The sequence below is a fragment of the Globicephala melas genome, chromosome 20, assembly GCF_963455315.2.
Source record: "Globicephala melas chromosome 20, mGloMel1.2, whole genome shotgun sequence".
NCBI lineage: Eukaryota > Metazoa > Chordata > Mammalia > Artiodactyla > Delphinidae > Globicephala > Globicephala melas.
In genome coordinates this window covers 46,954,840-46,971,444 of record NC_083333.1, presented here as the reverse complement: position 1 = coordinate 46,971,444, position 16,605 = coordinate 46,954,840, and the positions used below count along the sequence as shown (strand labels likewise).

The window sequence follows — 16,605 nt, the reverse complement described above, 5'->3', positions numbered from 1 at the left end:
TGTAACTGCTGAAAGCACTTGCGGGTTTGAGGTCTCCCTGTTGGGGAATACTTTGTTTCTTGCCCAATAAAATACCCATATCAAGTAAAGCTCCTTGAATTTTCTTTTGACATTAGTCATTGGGGAAATGCAAATTAAAATCATGAAATATCACAACACACCTATCAGAATGGCTAAAATAAAAAATAACAACACCAAATGCTAGCAAGGATGCAGAGAAACTGGATCACTCATATATTGCTGGTGAGAATGTAAAAGGGTACAACCACTCTAGAAAACAGTTTCTGTAAAAACTAAACATCCAAATACCATGCCACCCCACACTCCTGGGCGTTAATCCCAGAGAAATGAAGCCTTATGTTCACACAAAACCCTCTATTTGTCATAGGTAAAAAGTAAAAAACAGCCCAGACGTCCTTCAATGGGTAAATGGTTAAACAGACAGTAGTATACACAATAATGGAATATTACTCAGCAATGAAAATGAAGTACATGCAACAACTTGGATGAATTTCAAGGGAATTATGCAGAGCAAAAAAAAAAAAAGCCAATCTCAAAAGGCTAGTGATTCAATTTAGGTAACATTGTTGAAATCACATAATTATAGAAATGGGAAACATATTAGTGATTGACAAGGGCTGGGGGGGTATGAAGTGGGAGGGAGATGAATTTTGCTGTAAAATGTCAACATGAGGAGATCCCTGGGGTGATGGGAATGTTCTGTATCTTGACTGTATCAATGCCAACATCCCGGCTGTGATATTATACTGTAGTTCTGCAACTTGTTACCACTGGGGGAAACAGGGAAAGGATCTCTTTGTATTATTTCTTATGTACATGTGTACAGACATTTACCTCAAAATTAAAAGTTTAACAAAAAATGTTTTGATAAAGCTGTGCAACTGGCTCACACATGTTCATCATATAGTCTACTCTTCCCTATATACTTGAAATATTTTGAATAATAACTTTAAAATTTATTCTAAATCTTGTGAAGTGTGTTCTGAGTTTGGGGGAGTGGAGGGCTATGCGGCAACCAAGACTAATTTTCATCTTTGACTTTTATCTGAAAGTGCACCCTTCAAGCATAATGGGTATTCCTCATACATGTCTGTGGTTGGTTAAGGTTATTAAGTTTGAGGGAGAAAAATAAGATCTGAATGAGTTTCTCCTTTAAGAACAGTGAGCAGCTTCCAAGCAGTATAATGCCTGTCAGCAAGAATAAAGGTTAAAGAAAAAAATTTTGGCTTCTTTACTTTAGAACCATTAATCCTAAACTCCTGATACTCAGGGAAATTATTTGGGTGACATCAAATCTGGTAGTTCACTTTCTTATTGTTTTTCTGCATGTTAGAGATCCTTATTGTTTTTGGTTGTTTCAAACTCTTAAAAATTTTTTTTTAGATAATTAGGCAAGTTATAAAACAATGTTTAATGTGAAAATTAATGATTTTAAAATTGTGGGCCTTCCGTGGCGGTCCAGTGGTTAGGACTCCGTGCTTTCATTGCTGAGGGCACGGGTTCAATCTCTGGTCAGGGAACTAAGATCCCACAAGCCCCCGTCCCCCTAAAAACTGTATCAGTTGTTAAGATTCAGTGGTAAGTTTATGAAACCTTAATTAGAAACACATGGTATTCTTTGGTAGCTTGTTTCCAATCACTTGCTGCTCTTACTATAAGATGACACATCCTTATGTGGTGTGCATTCCTCCTGGTATACTCTCCTAATGATGTTTTTGAGTCATACTACTTTGTGAGAAGTGACTGATAAATCCTGCCTCTGAGAGAAAGCTTTAAAAGACATCACAGGGTTTGGCCATCTCTGGGATGTCCTTGGTAAGGGTCTCACAATAAAGAGAACATGCAGCTGAATCAGCTAACTCAAAAAGGACACGTATCACACGTATCATAAATGAGAAATCTGTTTCTGTAAGTCACTGAGACTTGGGGATTTTTGTTTCTGTAGCATAACCTAGTGAAAGCTGAGTAACTTGGACTTAAAACCTACAAAAGCTCAATTTATTCGTATTTTCTTCTTACTGGAGGTGAATAAAGAATGATTTGGAAGTTTTCCTAAATCTTTACATACAACATAGAAGCTTTATTTGTTTAAATGACTTTGACATGACAATGGTTTAAACTTAAATTCTGATTGCTAACTCCCATTATTTATAATTTATATACATGTGCTATTATACTAATACATACATAAAACATACAGGAATAGAAAGTTTTAAATAATTAGGTAAAAATGAAATATATGGCATTTAAAATATTAATAGTACAAAATCCTTTTGTTCTGGTTTATTTGTGACTGATTTTTTTCTTTTTCTTTCTTTCTTTTTTTTTCAATAATATAACACTTTGGATTCAGCCAAAGATCTGACTCCTGGATTCAGTTTAGTTGGTTTAAATGGGTATCATGGCTGAAGAAGATAATTTACCAATGTGGATAAAGCCCATTCCTTAGGCTGTACTTATTAATTAAATCATGATACTATCAATTTCACTCACCAATTCTAAAACCAAAACAAAAGCAAAACAAAACAACCTTATTTGCTTTAATTTACACTATCTATGATCACGACCAGCTACGCAGGGACACAAGCTCAGCATGCTAGCAGGAAAATTCTCTTCAGTTCCCCTGCAACTCTCATTCAGATTCCCATTTATGTCTCGTTTTAAGTGTTATTAATTTTTACCTAAATTCTCCCTTTTTTTAAATATAAAATTTACAGAAAATCTGGAAGAACAGTATAATATATATTTTTTTGTTTTATTTTTAAATTTTTTGGTTGTGCCTAGGGGCTTGCAGGATCTTAGTTCCCTGACCAGGGACTGAACCCGCACCCTCGGCAGTGAAAACACGGACTCTTAACCACTGCACCATCAGGGAATCCCTGGAAGAACAGTGTAATATTAACATTTTGCCCTATTTGTTCTGGGTTGTTTTTTTAATATTTGTTTGTTTTAATATTTATTTATTTGGCTGCGTCAGGTCTTAGTTGCAGCACGTGGGATCTTTAGTTGCGGGATGTGGGATCTAGTTCCCGGACCAGCGATTGAACTCAGGCCCCCTGCATAGGGAGCATGAAGTCTTATCCACTGGACCACCAGGGAAGTCCCTGCTCTCTGTTTCTACACATACATACACTCTTTTTTTCTTTTGCTGAACCATTTGTGGGTAAACTGTAGACATAATTTACTTTTTTTTTTTAAACAAAGAGAAAGTAAACATGAGGTTTATAAACTCCAATAAGTAACAGTACCTAGCTAGAATTTGGTAATATTGTTTTGATTCATCATATTTATTTTCTGGTTACCCTCTGTTTATAACAAATGAGGTTTTCTATTTACTTAACAAGAAAAGATTCCTTTAAGAATTTGCTGCAAACCTAACCAATTAAAACTATTAATTAAATAATACATGGCAAAAATCATGAAGGTGATACTCAAATGACTAAAGGCTGGGAAACACTGGTAATTAAGAACTCAGGCTCCAAAATGTAAGATAGCTTTGCTTTCAGTCTCTGTTCTGAAACAAGCTGTATGACACTGAACAGGGCACTGAATCTCTCTGACTGCAGTTTCCTTATCTATAAAATGGGAATAAGAATATTACTTATAGAGTTGTTATGAGGACTGAATGATATAATGCACACAATGGATACAGCACAGGTAAACAACAAATGGTGATCATTATTATTATTACTGCTTATTACCATTATTCAAGAAAGAATGTTTTAGACAGAAATGGGGGTTGTGAGCCAATGAAAGCATGGAAACATAGACAAATATTAAAAACAGAACATGAAATAGTGTCATGCCACTGGAAAGATCATTCCTGATATTAATAATATAAGAAATAAAAAATTCTTGCCACTTCCTGCTCACTGTGTGCCAGGTACAATTCCAAGTGCTTTATATAATTCCTTTTTCAATTCTTTCTATAACCGTACAGGCAAGTTATTATTAAATCCGCGTTTTACAGGTAAGTGGCAAAGCTGGGCTTTGAACTTAGGTCTGACACCCATGTTTTTTTTCTTTAATCCCCCCACCCCGCAACCCCACCACCTTCTGTGGCTGTTCCTCTTCGATCTCCTCCATTTGCAACTCACTCCCTTAGATTTAAACACTGAAATTCTGAAGGCTCTATCCTGGACTATTTTCTCCATCTATAGGGTTCTTGGATGTTCTAGTTCACCCCTATGGCATCAATTACCTTCTATGTGTGCATGATTCCCAAATCTATAATTTTCAACCGAGAGTGAAAAATCTTGAGTGCCAGGTCAACTGATTGTCTCTGGACAGCCCCACTTGAATATTTCATGGGTCCTTAAAAATCAACAATTATGTTCCAGCAAACAATCTCTTCTGGTGTTTCTTTTATTAATAAATGACCAGTCAGTGGCTCATGCAGAAAACGGGGAATCAATGTGATACCACCTTCTCCTTTATTTTCAACATCCAATCCTTCATCAAGTTCTCTTCATTTTATTTCCTAAGAAGTTCTCAAAAACATCCATCTCTGCACGCACCTGCTACCACCCTAAGTTAAGCCAACATCTCACCTGCTCTCACTACATCAGCCTCTTAATGATTCTCCTTACATCCACTTTCGCTCTCCCCTCTCCTTCTAATCACTCTCCAATCAGCAGTCAGAATGATCTTTTTGAAACAAAATTCTGATTGCGTCATTCCACGCTTTATACCAGTCAATGGCTCTCTGATGCTCTCAAGAGAGAATTCAATGTATAAATAGTCAAGTACAGACCTACTGAAGACACAGGTTCAAATCGTGGCTATGCTCTGTGAGCATCCTCACAACACTTCAGTTTCCTCATCAGAAAAATGGAGATACCACCTCTTAAAAATTGTTATGGGGATTAGATGAGACAATTCAATATAAAGCAGTACCTAAGCCTTGCAAACGACAATACTGCTCCTTTCATGAGAATAGTAGAGTTCTTCTAACAATGTGATTTCATGGCATCAGGTCCCTAAACTTTCCAAGATGCCATTCTATAATTCTTCTAAGTCAGTAGTCAAATATAGAGGTCACCAGATTTTTCTTAAATGATTTATCTTTTTTTTTCACTCTTACAAACATATATTCATTTTATTTTGAAGGAAGCCACCTAAGATGCAGACTACACTTATTTCTAAATATAACATTAAGCTCCTAGTATGTAGCTCTTAGAACACAGTTAACAACAAACGATAACTTTGCAAACATTGGCTAAAGAGGCAAGTACCTGTATAGCAATAGGTCCCTGGGACATTTGAGAGCTGTAATTCATTCCTATCATGCCTTGCACATTAGGCTGCATGACGGAGACCATAGGAAATCCTTGTTGCTGCATCGGCATCAGACCTGCTGAAAAACATAAAGATATCACTAAGGTCAATGTGTTTTACAGTTTATTTTCTTAAAACCATAAGCACCTAAAGGACTTGTTACTTGGGAGGTGGCACAGTATAGAGGAAAAGGCACAGGCTCTGGAGTGAGACAGACTTGAGTAGGAATTCCAATTCCATCATTTACTTAGCTATGTGATCTTGGGCAAGTTACAAAACTTCATCTGTAAAATGAAGATAATAATACCTATTCCACAGAATTTTTGTGCATACTTAAAAAATACACAATATGGCCTAACTGGCCTTCAAGATGGCCCCCAGCAATCTCTGCCTCTTGGTATTCATATCCTTGTCCTTCCCTCCCATACTGAATAGGGCGGACCAGAATAACCAATAGGATATTGTGGAAATGACGGTGTGTAACTTCCAAGGCTGGTTCTTCTTTCTTTCCCTTTCTTTTTTCTTTTCTTTCTCACTCCCTTCCTCCCTCTCTTTATCATATTTATTTATTTGGCTGCGCCACACCAGGTCTCAGTTGCAGCATGCATGTGGGGGATCTTCGTTGCAGCGTGCGGGCTCTTAAGTTACGGCGTGCGGGCTCTTAAGTTACGGCATGTGGGATCTAGTTCCCCGACCAGGGATTGAACCCAGGCCCCCTGCACTGGGAGCGCAGTCTTAACTACTGGACCACCAGGGAAGTCCCCCAAGGTTCCTAATAACCACTGCAGCTTCCTTCTTGCTCTCCTGGATCACCCGTTGGGGAAACCCACTGCCACATCATGAGAATACTCAAGCAGTCCTAGGGGGAATGGAGAATCCATGTGGCAAGGAACTGAAATCTCTTGCCAAAAGGCAGCATGAATTTGCCATCTATGTGAGTGAGCCATCTGGGAAACAGATCTACCAAACCCATCAAAGCTTCCCATGACTACAGTCCTAGTTGACATCTTTAATGCAATCTCCTTGGCCCTAAGCCAAAAACACCTAGTGAGGCCACTCCCAGATACCCAACCCACACAAAGTGTAAAACAGTAAAATGTTTATTTTCTTTAAGTTTTGGGGTAATTTTTTATACAGCAGCAGATTACTAGTAGTTAAGAGTTAATACTAATTAATACTAATACTAATTAAGTTACTTTTAATACAAAAGTAGTTAAAAGCATGAACTCTGGAAGCCACCTAAAAATGTCACTTGCTAGGTTTGGGATCTTAAGCAACTTGATTAACTTCTTTCTGTGCCTCGGTTTCACATCTGTGAAACTGTTTAATACCTAATATGCTCAAAGAAATGATATTCCTCTTCTCTTTCCTTACACGAATAATTAATATAACACCACAAACAGCTATCAGCATGCAAAGTATATAATGCAATGGCAGGAAAACCATCATGAAAGTGTGTTTTATAGTATAGAACCTCCCAAACTTTTCCAATGAAGTATTCCCAAGAGTACAGGAGAATAAAGATTACGTCCCTTCAGGGATTTAATAAATATGAAATGCCTACCACACTTTAGGCACAGTTCTAGATACCTGGTATGCAACAGTGAATAAAACAAAATCCCTACATAGCCTGAACACAAATTTCATCCTAATTTTGCACTGTACGACATATTACATCCATGCTGGTTCTAGTATAAGGAACTTTTTAAAATCAAATTTTGATTAAAAAAATTAAAGGTCTGGTAAAGTATACCATATTTATCTCGTGGATTCTGTGTACCTTCAAGGTTATTCATACAGAGTTTAATTTCAGAAGCATGGACACCACATTTGTAGGTAACATTTATTAGTGGCAAACTATTCATTTATATTAACCATTTTTTCAAATATTTGAGGGCCTACTCCATGTCAGGCACCATTCTAGGGACACAACATTGAACAAAGCCAGGTCTTTGCTCTCATGTAACTTACACTGTAATTGGGGGAGACAGATAATAAAAAAAGAAAAAAATAAGTGGATATCAGGTGGGGATGGGGGAAAGGAAGAGCCAGGGAAAGGAGTGGTTGCTGTTTCATAGTCAGAAAAGGTTTCTCCAAAAGGGTGGCATTTAAGCAAGCACTTGAAGGGAGTGAGCCATGAGGATATTTGGTTAGAGTATTCTAGACAAAGGAACACCAAATGCGAAGGCCTTGAGGTGTCATGGAGAATTAGAATGCATAGACTGGGGACTTCCTTGGTGGCGCAGTGGTTAAGAATCCGCCTGCCAATGCAGGGGACACGGGTTCGAGCCCTGGTCTGGGAAGATCCCACATGCCTCAGAGCAACTAAGCCCATGCACCACAACTATTGAGCCTGCGCTCTAGAGCCTGCGAACCACAACTACTGAGCCCGCGTGCCACAACTACTGAAGCCCACGTGCCTAGAGCCTGTGCTCCGTAACAAGAGAAGCCACAGCAATGAGAAGTCCACACGCTGCAAGGAAGAGTAGCTCCTGCTCGCTGCAACCAGAGAAAGCCCACGCACAATAACAAAGACCCAACACAGCCAAAATAAATAAATAAATTTACCAAAAAAAAAAAAAAAGAACACACAGACTGAATATAGCATAGTAAGATGTCTTCCCTCTTATGCCTTTGGACCTAAAGTTTTATTTATTTTCCTAAGTGTATTTAAGTCGAACAGGTAACTCAAGGATTTGGTACAACATTCAATGGCACAGAAGTATACACAGTAAAAAACAAGTCTTGTTTCTCTCCTGTCTCCTATTCACCTACTCAATGATCTTATAGCTACTCTTCTTGTCTGTTCCTTGTATATGCTTTCAGAAATAACCCCTGCACTTTTAATGCCTTCAAAAGATCAGAAAGTCCACTCTAACATACTTTGTAAAAAAATCTTGAAAACAATTCCAAATTCCAGAAGAAAAAATATCAGGCAACCTTCTGGGCGCTCTTCTTGTCCTGTTCCTTTGCTCCATATGTAGATTTTTACTTGAAAGTTTATAAAAATGCAAAATGAAGAGCCACAATAATGAACACACAACTCTCTAATGCCCTCCTAAAGTACAAAAGATCTCAAACCATTTGATCTAAATCTGGGACACATCTAATTACAGATAGCTTAAATAATGCATAAATGTGAGCACAATGAAAAGAATACAACTGACCCTTGGAAAAATTTACCTGAAACTCAACCTCCATCACTGATTATAAATGGAGACACTGACCACCTGCTACTGAGCTGCTCTTTATCATTCATCTCTACTGGTGACCTAGGAGTCTCTGTTTCTCTAGCAAGTCTACCATAACCAGTTAACACTGGCTTTGTGAGCAGGGCCGGTTTTCAGAGCAGCTTGGCCTGTGGAGAGGAGGGGGGCACATTGGAGTGGGAGAAGTGAGCAGAAAGAAGGGCAGACATTCTTTCATCAGTTTTGTGTTCCAGTGACACAGAAGCATGAGTCAAGATTATATCCCTTCACTACTGTTTCCTTGAAGACAAAGCTAGAATCAGTATTGGTGGGCCCTTGTCTGAAACCAAGAGAGAAGGGATATACCTAGTGGAGAAATTACTAGGAATAAAACTGAGACGTAAAATAGTTTAAACGGAATCAGAATATGTGATCTCTTATGTACATGATTAAAATAAGACCAAATTCATATAGAGAAAACATAAGTATAAAATAACTAAAGGGGTTCATTTATTCATTCAACAAGCATCTATAAAGACCCTATTATTTTCTATCAACATGCTGGGTGCTGGAGATACTGACGAGCATAAGGCAGACATAGCCCCTGCCCCACGGAGCTAACAATCTAGAAGACAGACAGGAGGAAGATGGCATTCAGAGAACTACAACTCATTTCATCTTTGTCACCTGTTTCTTCAATACTTTTGTCTTGAAAGTCTCCTTCATCTCTGAGATTAAATAATAACCTGTCAATACAATGCTTAAATAAGTTTGGGAGAAATGAGGAATGATCCTTCTTATTTGCCAAATTACACAATTTTTGAGAAATTTTAAGAGTAAGCTGTCATAGAGGTTCCAGACTATAAGAAAATTTTACTCTATTTGGCAGCAACAGAACTTTTTTACCCACTTAATCCCCAAGTTCAGACATAACAGTGAAAAATGAAAGTTGAAAACTTAAGCTTTCACATACCTTGAGGGGGTCTTATTCCACCTGCAACTGGAAACATGAAGCTGAAAACAGAAAAATATATCAGGATTTTCCTACGTGCAAAGAGTTCAGATAAAACATGTAACATTTCACATAAAGTAAAAAATTATAGCCTGGGCCGTGGCATCTCTTCCACAGTACAATATTGAATCATCCACCATCAATACAGATTGACCATCCACAGGATGCATGACAGTCAGCATGCTAGTGTAGGGAGAAAAGTTTTGAGCCAGAAGACAGAAGACCTTGAAACTGGTCCTGGTTCTGTCACTCCCCCGGATTCCCCTGGATTCCAATGTGACTCCCCTGGATTCCAATCTCCCCATCCATAAAATGAGAGGGCTGGATTAGATTCAATTCAGTGAACATTTATTGGGTGCCTACTACATGAAAGGCCTGAATGAGCTCAGTTTCGCTGAAGACACAGATGCAGGCAAATAACTTTAACATAGGACAGAATGTGCTAAGGGCTGTGAGAGGGCCAGAATACTAACAGAAATGAGAAGAAAAAGATTAATTTTATGGTTTATATCTTGGGAAGTTTCTTGGAGGTATCTCTTGAGCTGAATCTTAAAGAGAGGCACACTATATAGCTTGAGCAAAATCTCAGAGGCCGGAGCTGTAGTGTGTTCAGAGAAATGATTTAAGGTTGAATATAAGATATAGGACTGAAAAAGTAAGCAAAATGTAGAGGGCCTTTAAAATGTTTGATTTTATTTTGAGTACGGTATAAAGTCAGAGATTTTTTTTTGTTTTTTTTTTTTTTTTTTTGCGGTACGCGGGCCTCTCACTGTCGTGGCCTCTCCCGTTGCGGAGCACAGGCTCCGGACGCACAGGCTCAGCGGCCATGGCTCACGGGCCCAGCCGCTCCACGGCATGTGGGATCCTCCCAGACCGGGGTGCGAACCCGCATGCCCTGCATCGGCAGGCGGACTCTCAACCACTGTGCCACCAGGGAAGCCCCCAGAGATTTTTTTTAAACTGTGGTAAAATATACACAATATAAAATTTTACCATTTTAACCATTTTTAAGTGTACAGTTCAGTGGCATTACAATGTTGTACAACCATCACCATGATCCATTTCCAGAACTTTTTCATCATCACAAACAGAAACTCTGTACCCATTAAAAAAATAACTTCCCATTACTTTTTCCCTGCAACCCCTGGTAACCACTATTCTACCTCCTGGCTTGATGAACTTGCCTATTCTAGCTACCTTATATTAAGTGGAATCATACAATACTTGTCCTTTTGTATCTGGCTTATTTCACTTAGCATAATGTTTCCAAGGTTCATCATGTTGTAGCACACATGAGAATTTCATTCTTTTTTTATGGCTTGAATAATATTCCATTGTATGTATGTACCACATTTTGCTTATCCATTCATCTGTTGATGGACAGCTGGGTTGGGTGTTGTGAATAATACTGCTATGAACACTGGTGTACAAGTATTTGTTTGCGTCCCTCTCTCAATTCTTCTGGGTCTCTAACTAGGAGTGGAATTGCTGGGTCATAGAGTAATTCTATGATTACTTTTTGAAAAACTGCCAAACTGTTTTCAACAGCAGCTACGCCATTTTACATTCCCACTAGCAATGCACCAGGGTTCCAATCTCTCCACATCCTCACCAACACTTGTTATTTTCTGAATTTTTGTTTGTTTGTTTATAATGATAGTTATCCTAATGGGTATGAGGGGGTATCTCATTGTGATTTAGATCTACATTTCCCTGATGTCATACATTTTTCTCTAGTGAAATGATTAGAAATGTGCTGTAGGGCTTCCCTGGTGGTGCAGGGGTTAAGAATCCGCCTGCCAATGTAGGGGACATGGGTTCGAGCTCTGGTCCGGGAAGATCCCACATGCCGCAGAGTAACAAAACCCGCACCACAACTACTGATCCTGCGCTCTAGAGTTCGTGCGCCACAACTACTGAAGCCCGCGTGCTACAACTACTGAAGCCCGCGTGCCTAGAGCCCAAGCTCTGCAGCTAGAGAAGCCACCGCAGTGAGAAGCCCACACACCGCAACGAAGAGTAGCCTCCGCTTGCCGCAACTAGAGAAAGCCTGAGCAGCAACGAAGACACAGCACAGCCAAATAAATAAATAAATAAATAAATAAAAGAAATACACTTACTAAAAACAATCTAGATTTATAAAAAAAAAAAAGAAATGTGCTGTAGGTTTCTCTGGTAATGGGGTATGACAGAGAAGACTTGAAGTAACAAGAATTAGCTAAGAAACTATTACAATAATCTTAATAAGAAATGAAAAGGGTCATAACCAGAGTAGTGGGAATGGAAAAGAAGAGGTGAATGAAATCTATTTAAATGGAAGAATCAACAGGACTTAGCAACTACCAGGATGGAGAACAGCACTGAAAAAGCAGAAAGGGCTGAAGATGCTGCCGAGATTTTGGGGCTGAGCAACTGTAAGGATGGTGACACTGTTTACCTGCTGACAGGAACCCAGTGTGAGCCGGTCTGGGGAGAAAGGTGTTAGGAGGGTGTCCACGAGGAGGAATCTAATAGGCAACCAGAAAAGTAACTCCAGCTCAAGGGAAGGGAGCTGGATCCCCTCCCTTGCATCAATCTACCCAGGTTCTTTTAAGTAAAGGTAAAAAAAGAAAAAAATTAAAGTCTGGTTGTGGATGAAAGAGCCAAAGGGATGTATACATAGTGAGAAGACAACAAAGGAAATCCTTGGAATTCTTAGTGAAAACTGAGTACGGAATGGTCACTGAGAACCAAAGAAGTTGCTTATAACTGAGGGTTATAACTGAGGAAGGACTGCATTTAAGGAAAAAGTGTCTAACGCTGTAGAGAAGCTGATAAGAATGAGGATTACTAAATAAAGATTGCTGTTTTCGAAAATGGTGATCTTTGAGTGAACGGTTTCAACAGAGGAAGAGGAAGGGACCTGCATAGACAGAGATTTAGGATACAAAAGATATACTTAGTGATAGCTAAAACAAGGTTTTTGAGAGGATGGGGTTAACGTAGCAAAAGGAAGACGGACTTCTTTCTCTGAGACCGGAGGGAAAGGAAATGGGACAGATCAAGGAAGAAAAAGTCTGAGTGGGAAAAGCCCTTAATCTGGGAGTCAAGGATCTGAAGGGGGTTTCTGGATAGTCTTTAAAGATATAGTGAGATCAGGAACGGTATGCCAAATTTATGTGTCCTTGCATTTTTCTATTACACAACACTCCCCCTTCCCAGGAAAAGGGCTAAAAATCAAACTTTAGAGTCTTTTAGCTCTAAAATATTTTGATCAACAAGATTTTTTTGTAAGGTGGTTCACAAATTTCTAGTTGGACATCTACCTGATTACAGCCTTGTAGAGGATCTGAACCATTCGCAAATTCTGCAGACAAGCGAGCCCACACCAAGGAAAGGTCTGAACAGTGAACAGCTTTTCCGAACTGCACACAAGACGTATTAGCTAAGTAATGTGTTAACTGGATAAAGTGTTTAAACTGCAAGTTGAAATTTGGTAGGACTCAATTTTTTAAAAAGTTACTCATACACTAAGATTTAAGTAGTCAACCTATTGAGACTTTGCAAATCAGTCTTAAAGATTACAATCACCAATAGGGCTTAGTGGCTAAGTAAAAACTGGACACTTGAGTGACATTTTCTTTTCTCTAGCTCTGCCACAAAGTAACCATGAAGCTCTATGCAATCCCTTTCACCACCCTGTCCTGTTTGCCCTTTGTCAAACGAGGACACAAGTTTGCCAAGCTCCTAACTAAGACAACCAAATAATGTACAGACATATAAAGGCTACTTCAAAAACATAAACAAAAACTAAATTAAGAACATTACTGACAAACATGACTTACTCCAGTAATTATACAACCCAAACTACCAACTGACCTATGTACCATTCATAGGACTCTCTGAAATGTTTAGACTACTAGCAGCAACATGCTTGAAGACTGGTTAGACAAACAGCTAAGATATTGATAAGACAGCAAAAGTTTGGCAAAAAAATGGGCAACAAGATGACAAACAATTTGAAGCAGAACTGTGAGCCCTGCTTGTCACATGCCTATCTCATTCATCCTCCCCTTTCAGTTACCTTTGCTACTAACCCAGATCAGCCTTCCCTTCTCTCTGAGGCCTGGACTCAGCAAGACTTCCTAATGGATCCCCTCACCTGCAGACACTGTGGCTTCTAACGCAGCTCACATAGCACAGGTGAGGTGCATCTAGCTAAGGGACCATTTGATAAAGCTACTCCTGGGATTAAAACAATGTAATGATTCCCCCTTAAACTGAATTTTTTTAGTTTATATTCAAGGTCCTCTGCAGTTTTAACACAACTTTTTCAGTTTTATCTCACAAAACTCTTTTCTCCCCCTCAGTGCCACAGTCCATCTGGCCTACCTGCTGTCCCCTAATGTTCACTGGGCCTTCCCATCTCCATGACAATCTCTTGACCCCTTACTCTTCCTTGAAGTGAGGCCCAATTGAAATACCTCTTCTCTGCCTACAACGTTGCTTGAATCTACAAATATTTACAGAATGTTTTCTATGTGTAGAATGTGCTAGAAGCAGTGGAAGATAAAAAGATGATGAGGCCCTTAAGGAGCTTATAAAAGCAGGAAATAGACAAGCTCACAAATGATACTATCCCAGAAGGACACAGTCTAATCAAGATCTTTCAACTGTTTTTTTCCTGCCATACTTTAAAAAAGAAAACAAGTTATACTTCTCATCTCTTGCGTAAATTCTGCCCTTTATACAACTCTACTATTTATTCTAAAGTAGTCCATTCAGGATACCAATCAAAAGCAGGCTAACATTGATAAAGCTGGAAAATGCCCGTGCTTTTTGCTTAGCCTCTTAGGAAGGACACAGACAAGTACCTAAGAAATACAGTAAATTATAGTTCACAGATTTCTTCCATTAAAAGCTGAGAAAGGTTGCCTGGTTCTTTTTCTTTTCCCTAAAATATACTTAGGGTACCAACCATAACGTTAGCTTCCTTATTAAAAAAACAACCTCAGCCCTCACCACTGCTCTCTAAAAACCATATTCTTTCTTTATTAAGCATACAGCTTCTCAGCCTCAGAAAAGCTCCAATAGAATATTTATCACACATTTTACAAGATAAGGCTGATTTGCTCTCCCACATATCCTCTAGAGCTTAAGAATGTAATGTTACCACCAAATTTTAAATAGGAAAGAAATTTTAAAGTCAATCATTCTAATTTCTATCACAATTCAGGCCATATTTAGAAAAAAAATTGTGTTCATGGACCAATGATGTTAAACTACTACAAACTAAGGGGTATGATCCACTCAACTTTCTACACCCAAGCTCCTCTCCACCTGAAAAAAACAAAAAAAAACCCAAGCCAAAACAACAAACCCCCCCAAAACCCGTGCCTAGAACGCCAAATTCTTTTAAGTTTTATATTTCCCCAGAACTTGGTGCCATGACTCATCATTCACTTGATCAAATTAATGCCACTCAAGAACACTTTAGAAACTGTTGTCACATTCAGAAAAAAGAGATTATTACATATTTGTCTTCTCTAGCCAGAAACTGACTTATATCAAGTATTCATGAAAAACTCTAATGAAAAGTGGAAATCAGAAAACAAAAGAGAAAGAAAACAGTTTTAAATCTAGAGAGAAAGATGTGAAAAAGAGGAAGTGAAAAATGCGTCTGCACACAGGTGAAGTGACTGCTCTCTTTTCCTGGCATATATACAAGCACCTGCAGGATGTGATGATTTTAAAGGCTTCACGCTGTGGTGTTCATGACTCCAAAATAAAACACTGCATAAAAAAAAAAAACCTAACACTTTGTTTTCCAAAAATAATTTAGGATGCTGAAGATAAAAAGCAAAATTTATCTCCAAATGTGTATGAACCTCGGGTTGGCTAGCAAAACAAAGTCAGACTAGGTCATTACAGAAGTGGGATGAAAACTTCCCAGAATCAAATATTTCCTCAAATGATGAACTTGTCGGGTTGCAAGTGTTCATCTCTTTTAATGTTCTCGATATGAGAGCTACTGGCGATTAGTAGCTGGAACTGACAGAGAGCAAATTTGTTTAAGGGCTAAGTAAAAGTCTGGAAGCTTTGTTTTGATAACTGCGTACGTGCTGTTTAACAGTGAATTGTTTTTTAGTAAGAAGACAGGTGTTAAAACTACCTCTACAAGAGCTCTATATACTAATTCAAAGGTCTTCAGATTTTCCTGCTGTTTCTGGTGTGTTAAGGAAAAAATAAAAAGGACACAACACTGAAAAAATGAGTACACACACACACACACACACCCCTTGGAAACACTTGTGCAGCTCTGTGAACAGATTTTTCAGAGCCCCTGGTCAAGCCCTGGGAAAAGGAAGTCTCTGGTCGCTTCAGATCCAGCCGGGCTAGAAGCGAGTTCCTCCTTTATCCACCCAGCCGGGTGGCAGCCGCACTGATGGGACACTCACCTCCTCCCCCTCTCCTCCCCGCTCAGCACCAGCAGCCAGTGCCCCCGAGCCTGCAGGACAAGAGTCGGGCGCTCGGGCTCCATCCATCCCTTCGGCCTACGTTCCCGGAGGACGACCCCTCCTCCCGCAGCCCAGTTCCGAGGGAAAAGGGGTCGGCGTGGGCGAAAACCGCCATAACCACCGACCACCCGTCGCCGGTGCCGGGTCTGCTCTGCGTCTGCGAGGCACGCCCAGCCCCGGTCTTCACACTCACCTGCCGCCCCCGGCAGCCCCCGCGCCAGCTCCCGCGGCCCCGCCGCCGCCAGCTCCCGTTCCCGGCCGCAGCGCCATCTTGCTCCGGGCCCGCCGCCGCCGCCGCCGCCACCGCCACCGCTGCCACCTTCCCAGCAGCTGTCAGCTCCCGACAGCCACTTCCGGGGCAGAAGCAGGACCCCACCTCGCCGCGGCCTGGGCGACGGGGCGGGGCCGCGCGCCCACGTGACCCTTCGCGTCCGGGGGAGGAGTTGCGCTTCCTCGTCACGTGACCCGGCCACAGCTGAGGGCCCGCCAGGTGCAATTCTAGTTCAGGGGCTGGTGGGATGGTCTGGTGCCGGCTCCAGGTTCATTCTCAGGAAAGGCTCTGTGGAGAACCCAGCTGGCCGCCGAGCGGCGAGGCGTCATCGTTCCTCCG

General features: G+C 40.2%; 1 protein-coding gene across 16 annotated transcripts in view; it reads right to left on the bottom strand.

Moving 5' to 3' along the window:
• SYNRG (synergin gamma) overlaps positions 1-16,326 on the bottom strand; it is a 100,300-nt gene extending 83,974 nt beyond the window's left edge. For 6 of the 16 annotated variants that reach the window (XM_030881892.3, XM_030881893.3, XM_030881901.3 and 3 more), the window contains exons 1-3: positions 16,189-16,325; positions 9,460-9,500; positions 5,256-5,377 (exon numbers count right to left, since the gene is read on the bottom strand). In XM_030881892.3, coding sequence (XP_030737752.2) covers positions 5,256-5,377; positions 9,460-9,500; positions 16,189-16,265 — 240 coding nt within the window. In that variant the 5' untranslated portion in view covers positions 16,266-16,325. Of the gene's footprint in view, positions 1-5,255; positions 5,378-9,459; positions 9,501-16,188 lie in introns of all 16 variants that reach the window. The other 10 variants (XM_030881908.3, XM_030881911.3, XM_030881905.3 and 7 more) reach the window with 6 other exon arrangements.
• Between the last annotated feature and the right edge of the window lie 279 nt (positions 16,327-16,605).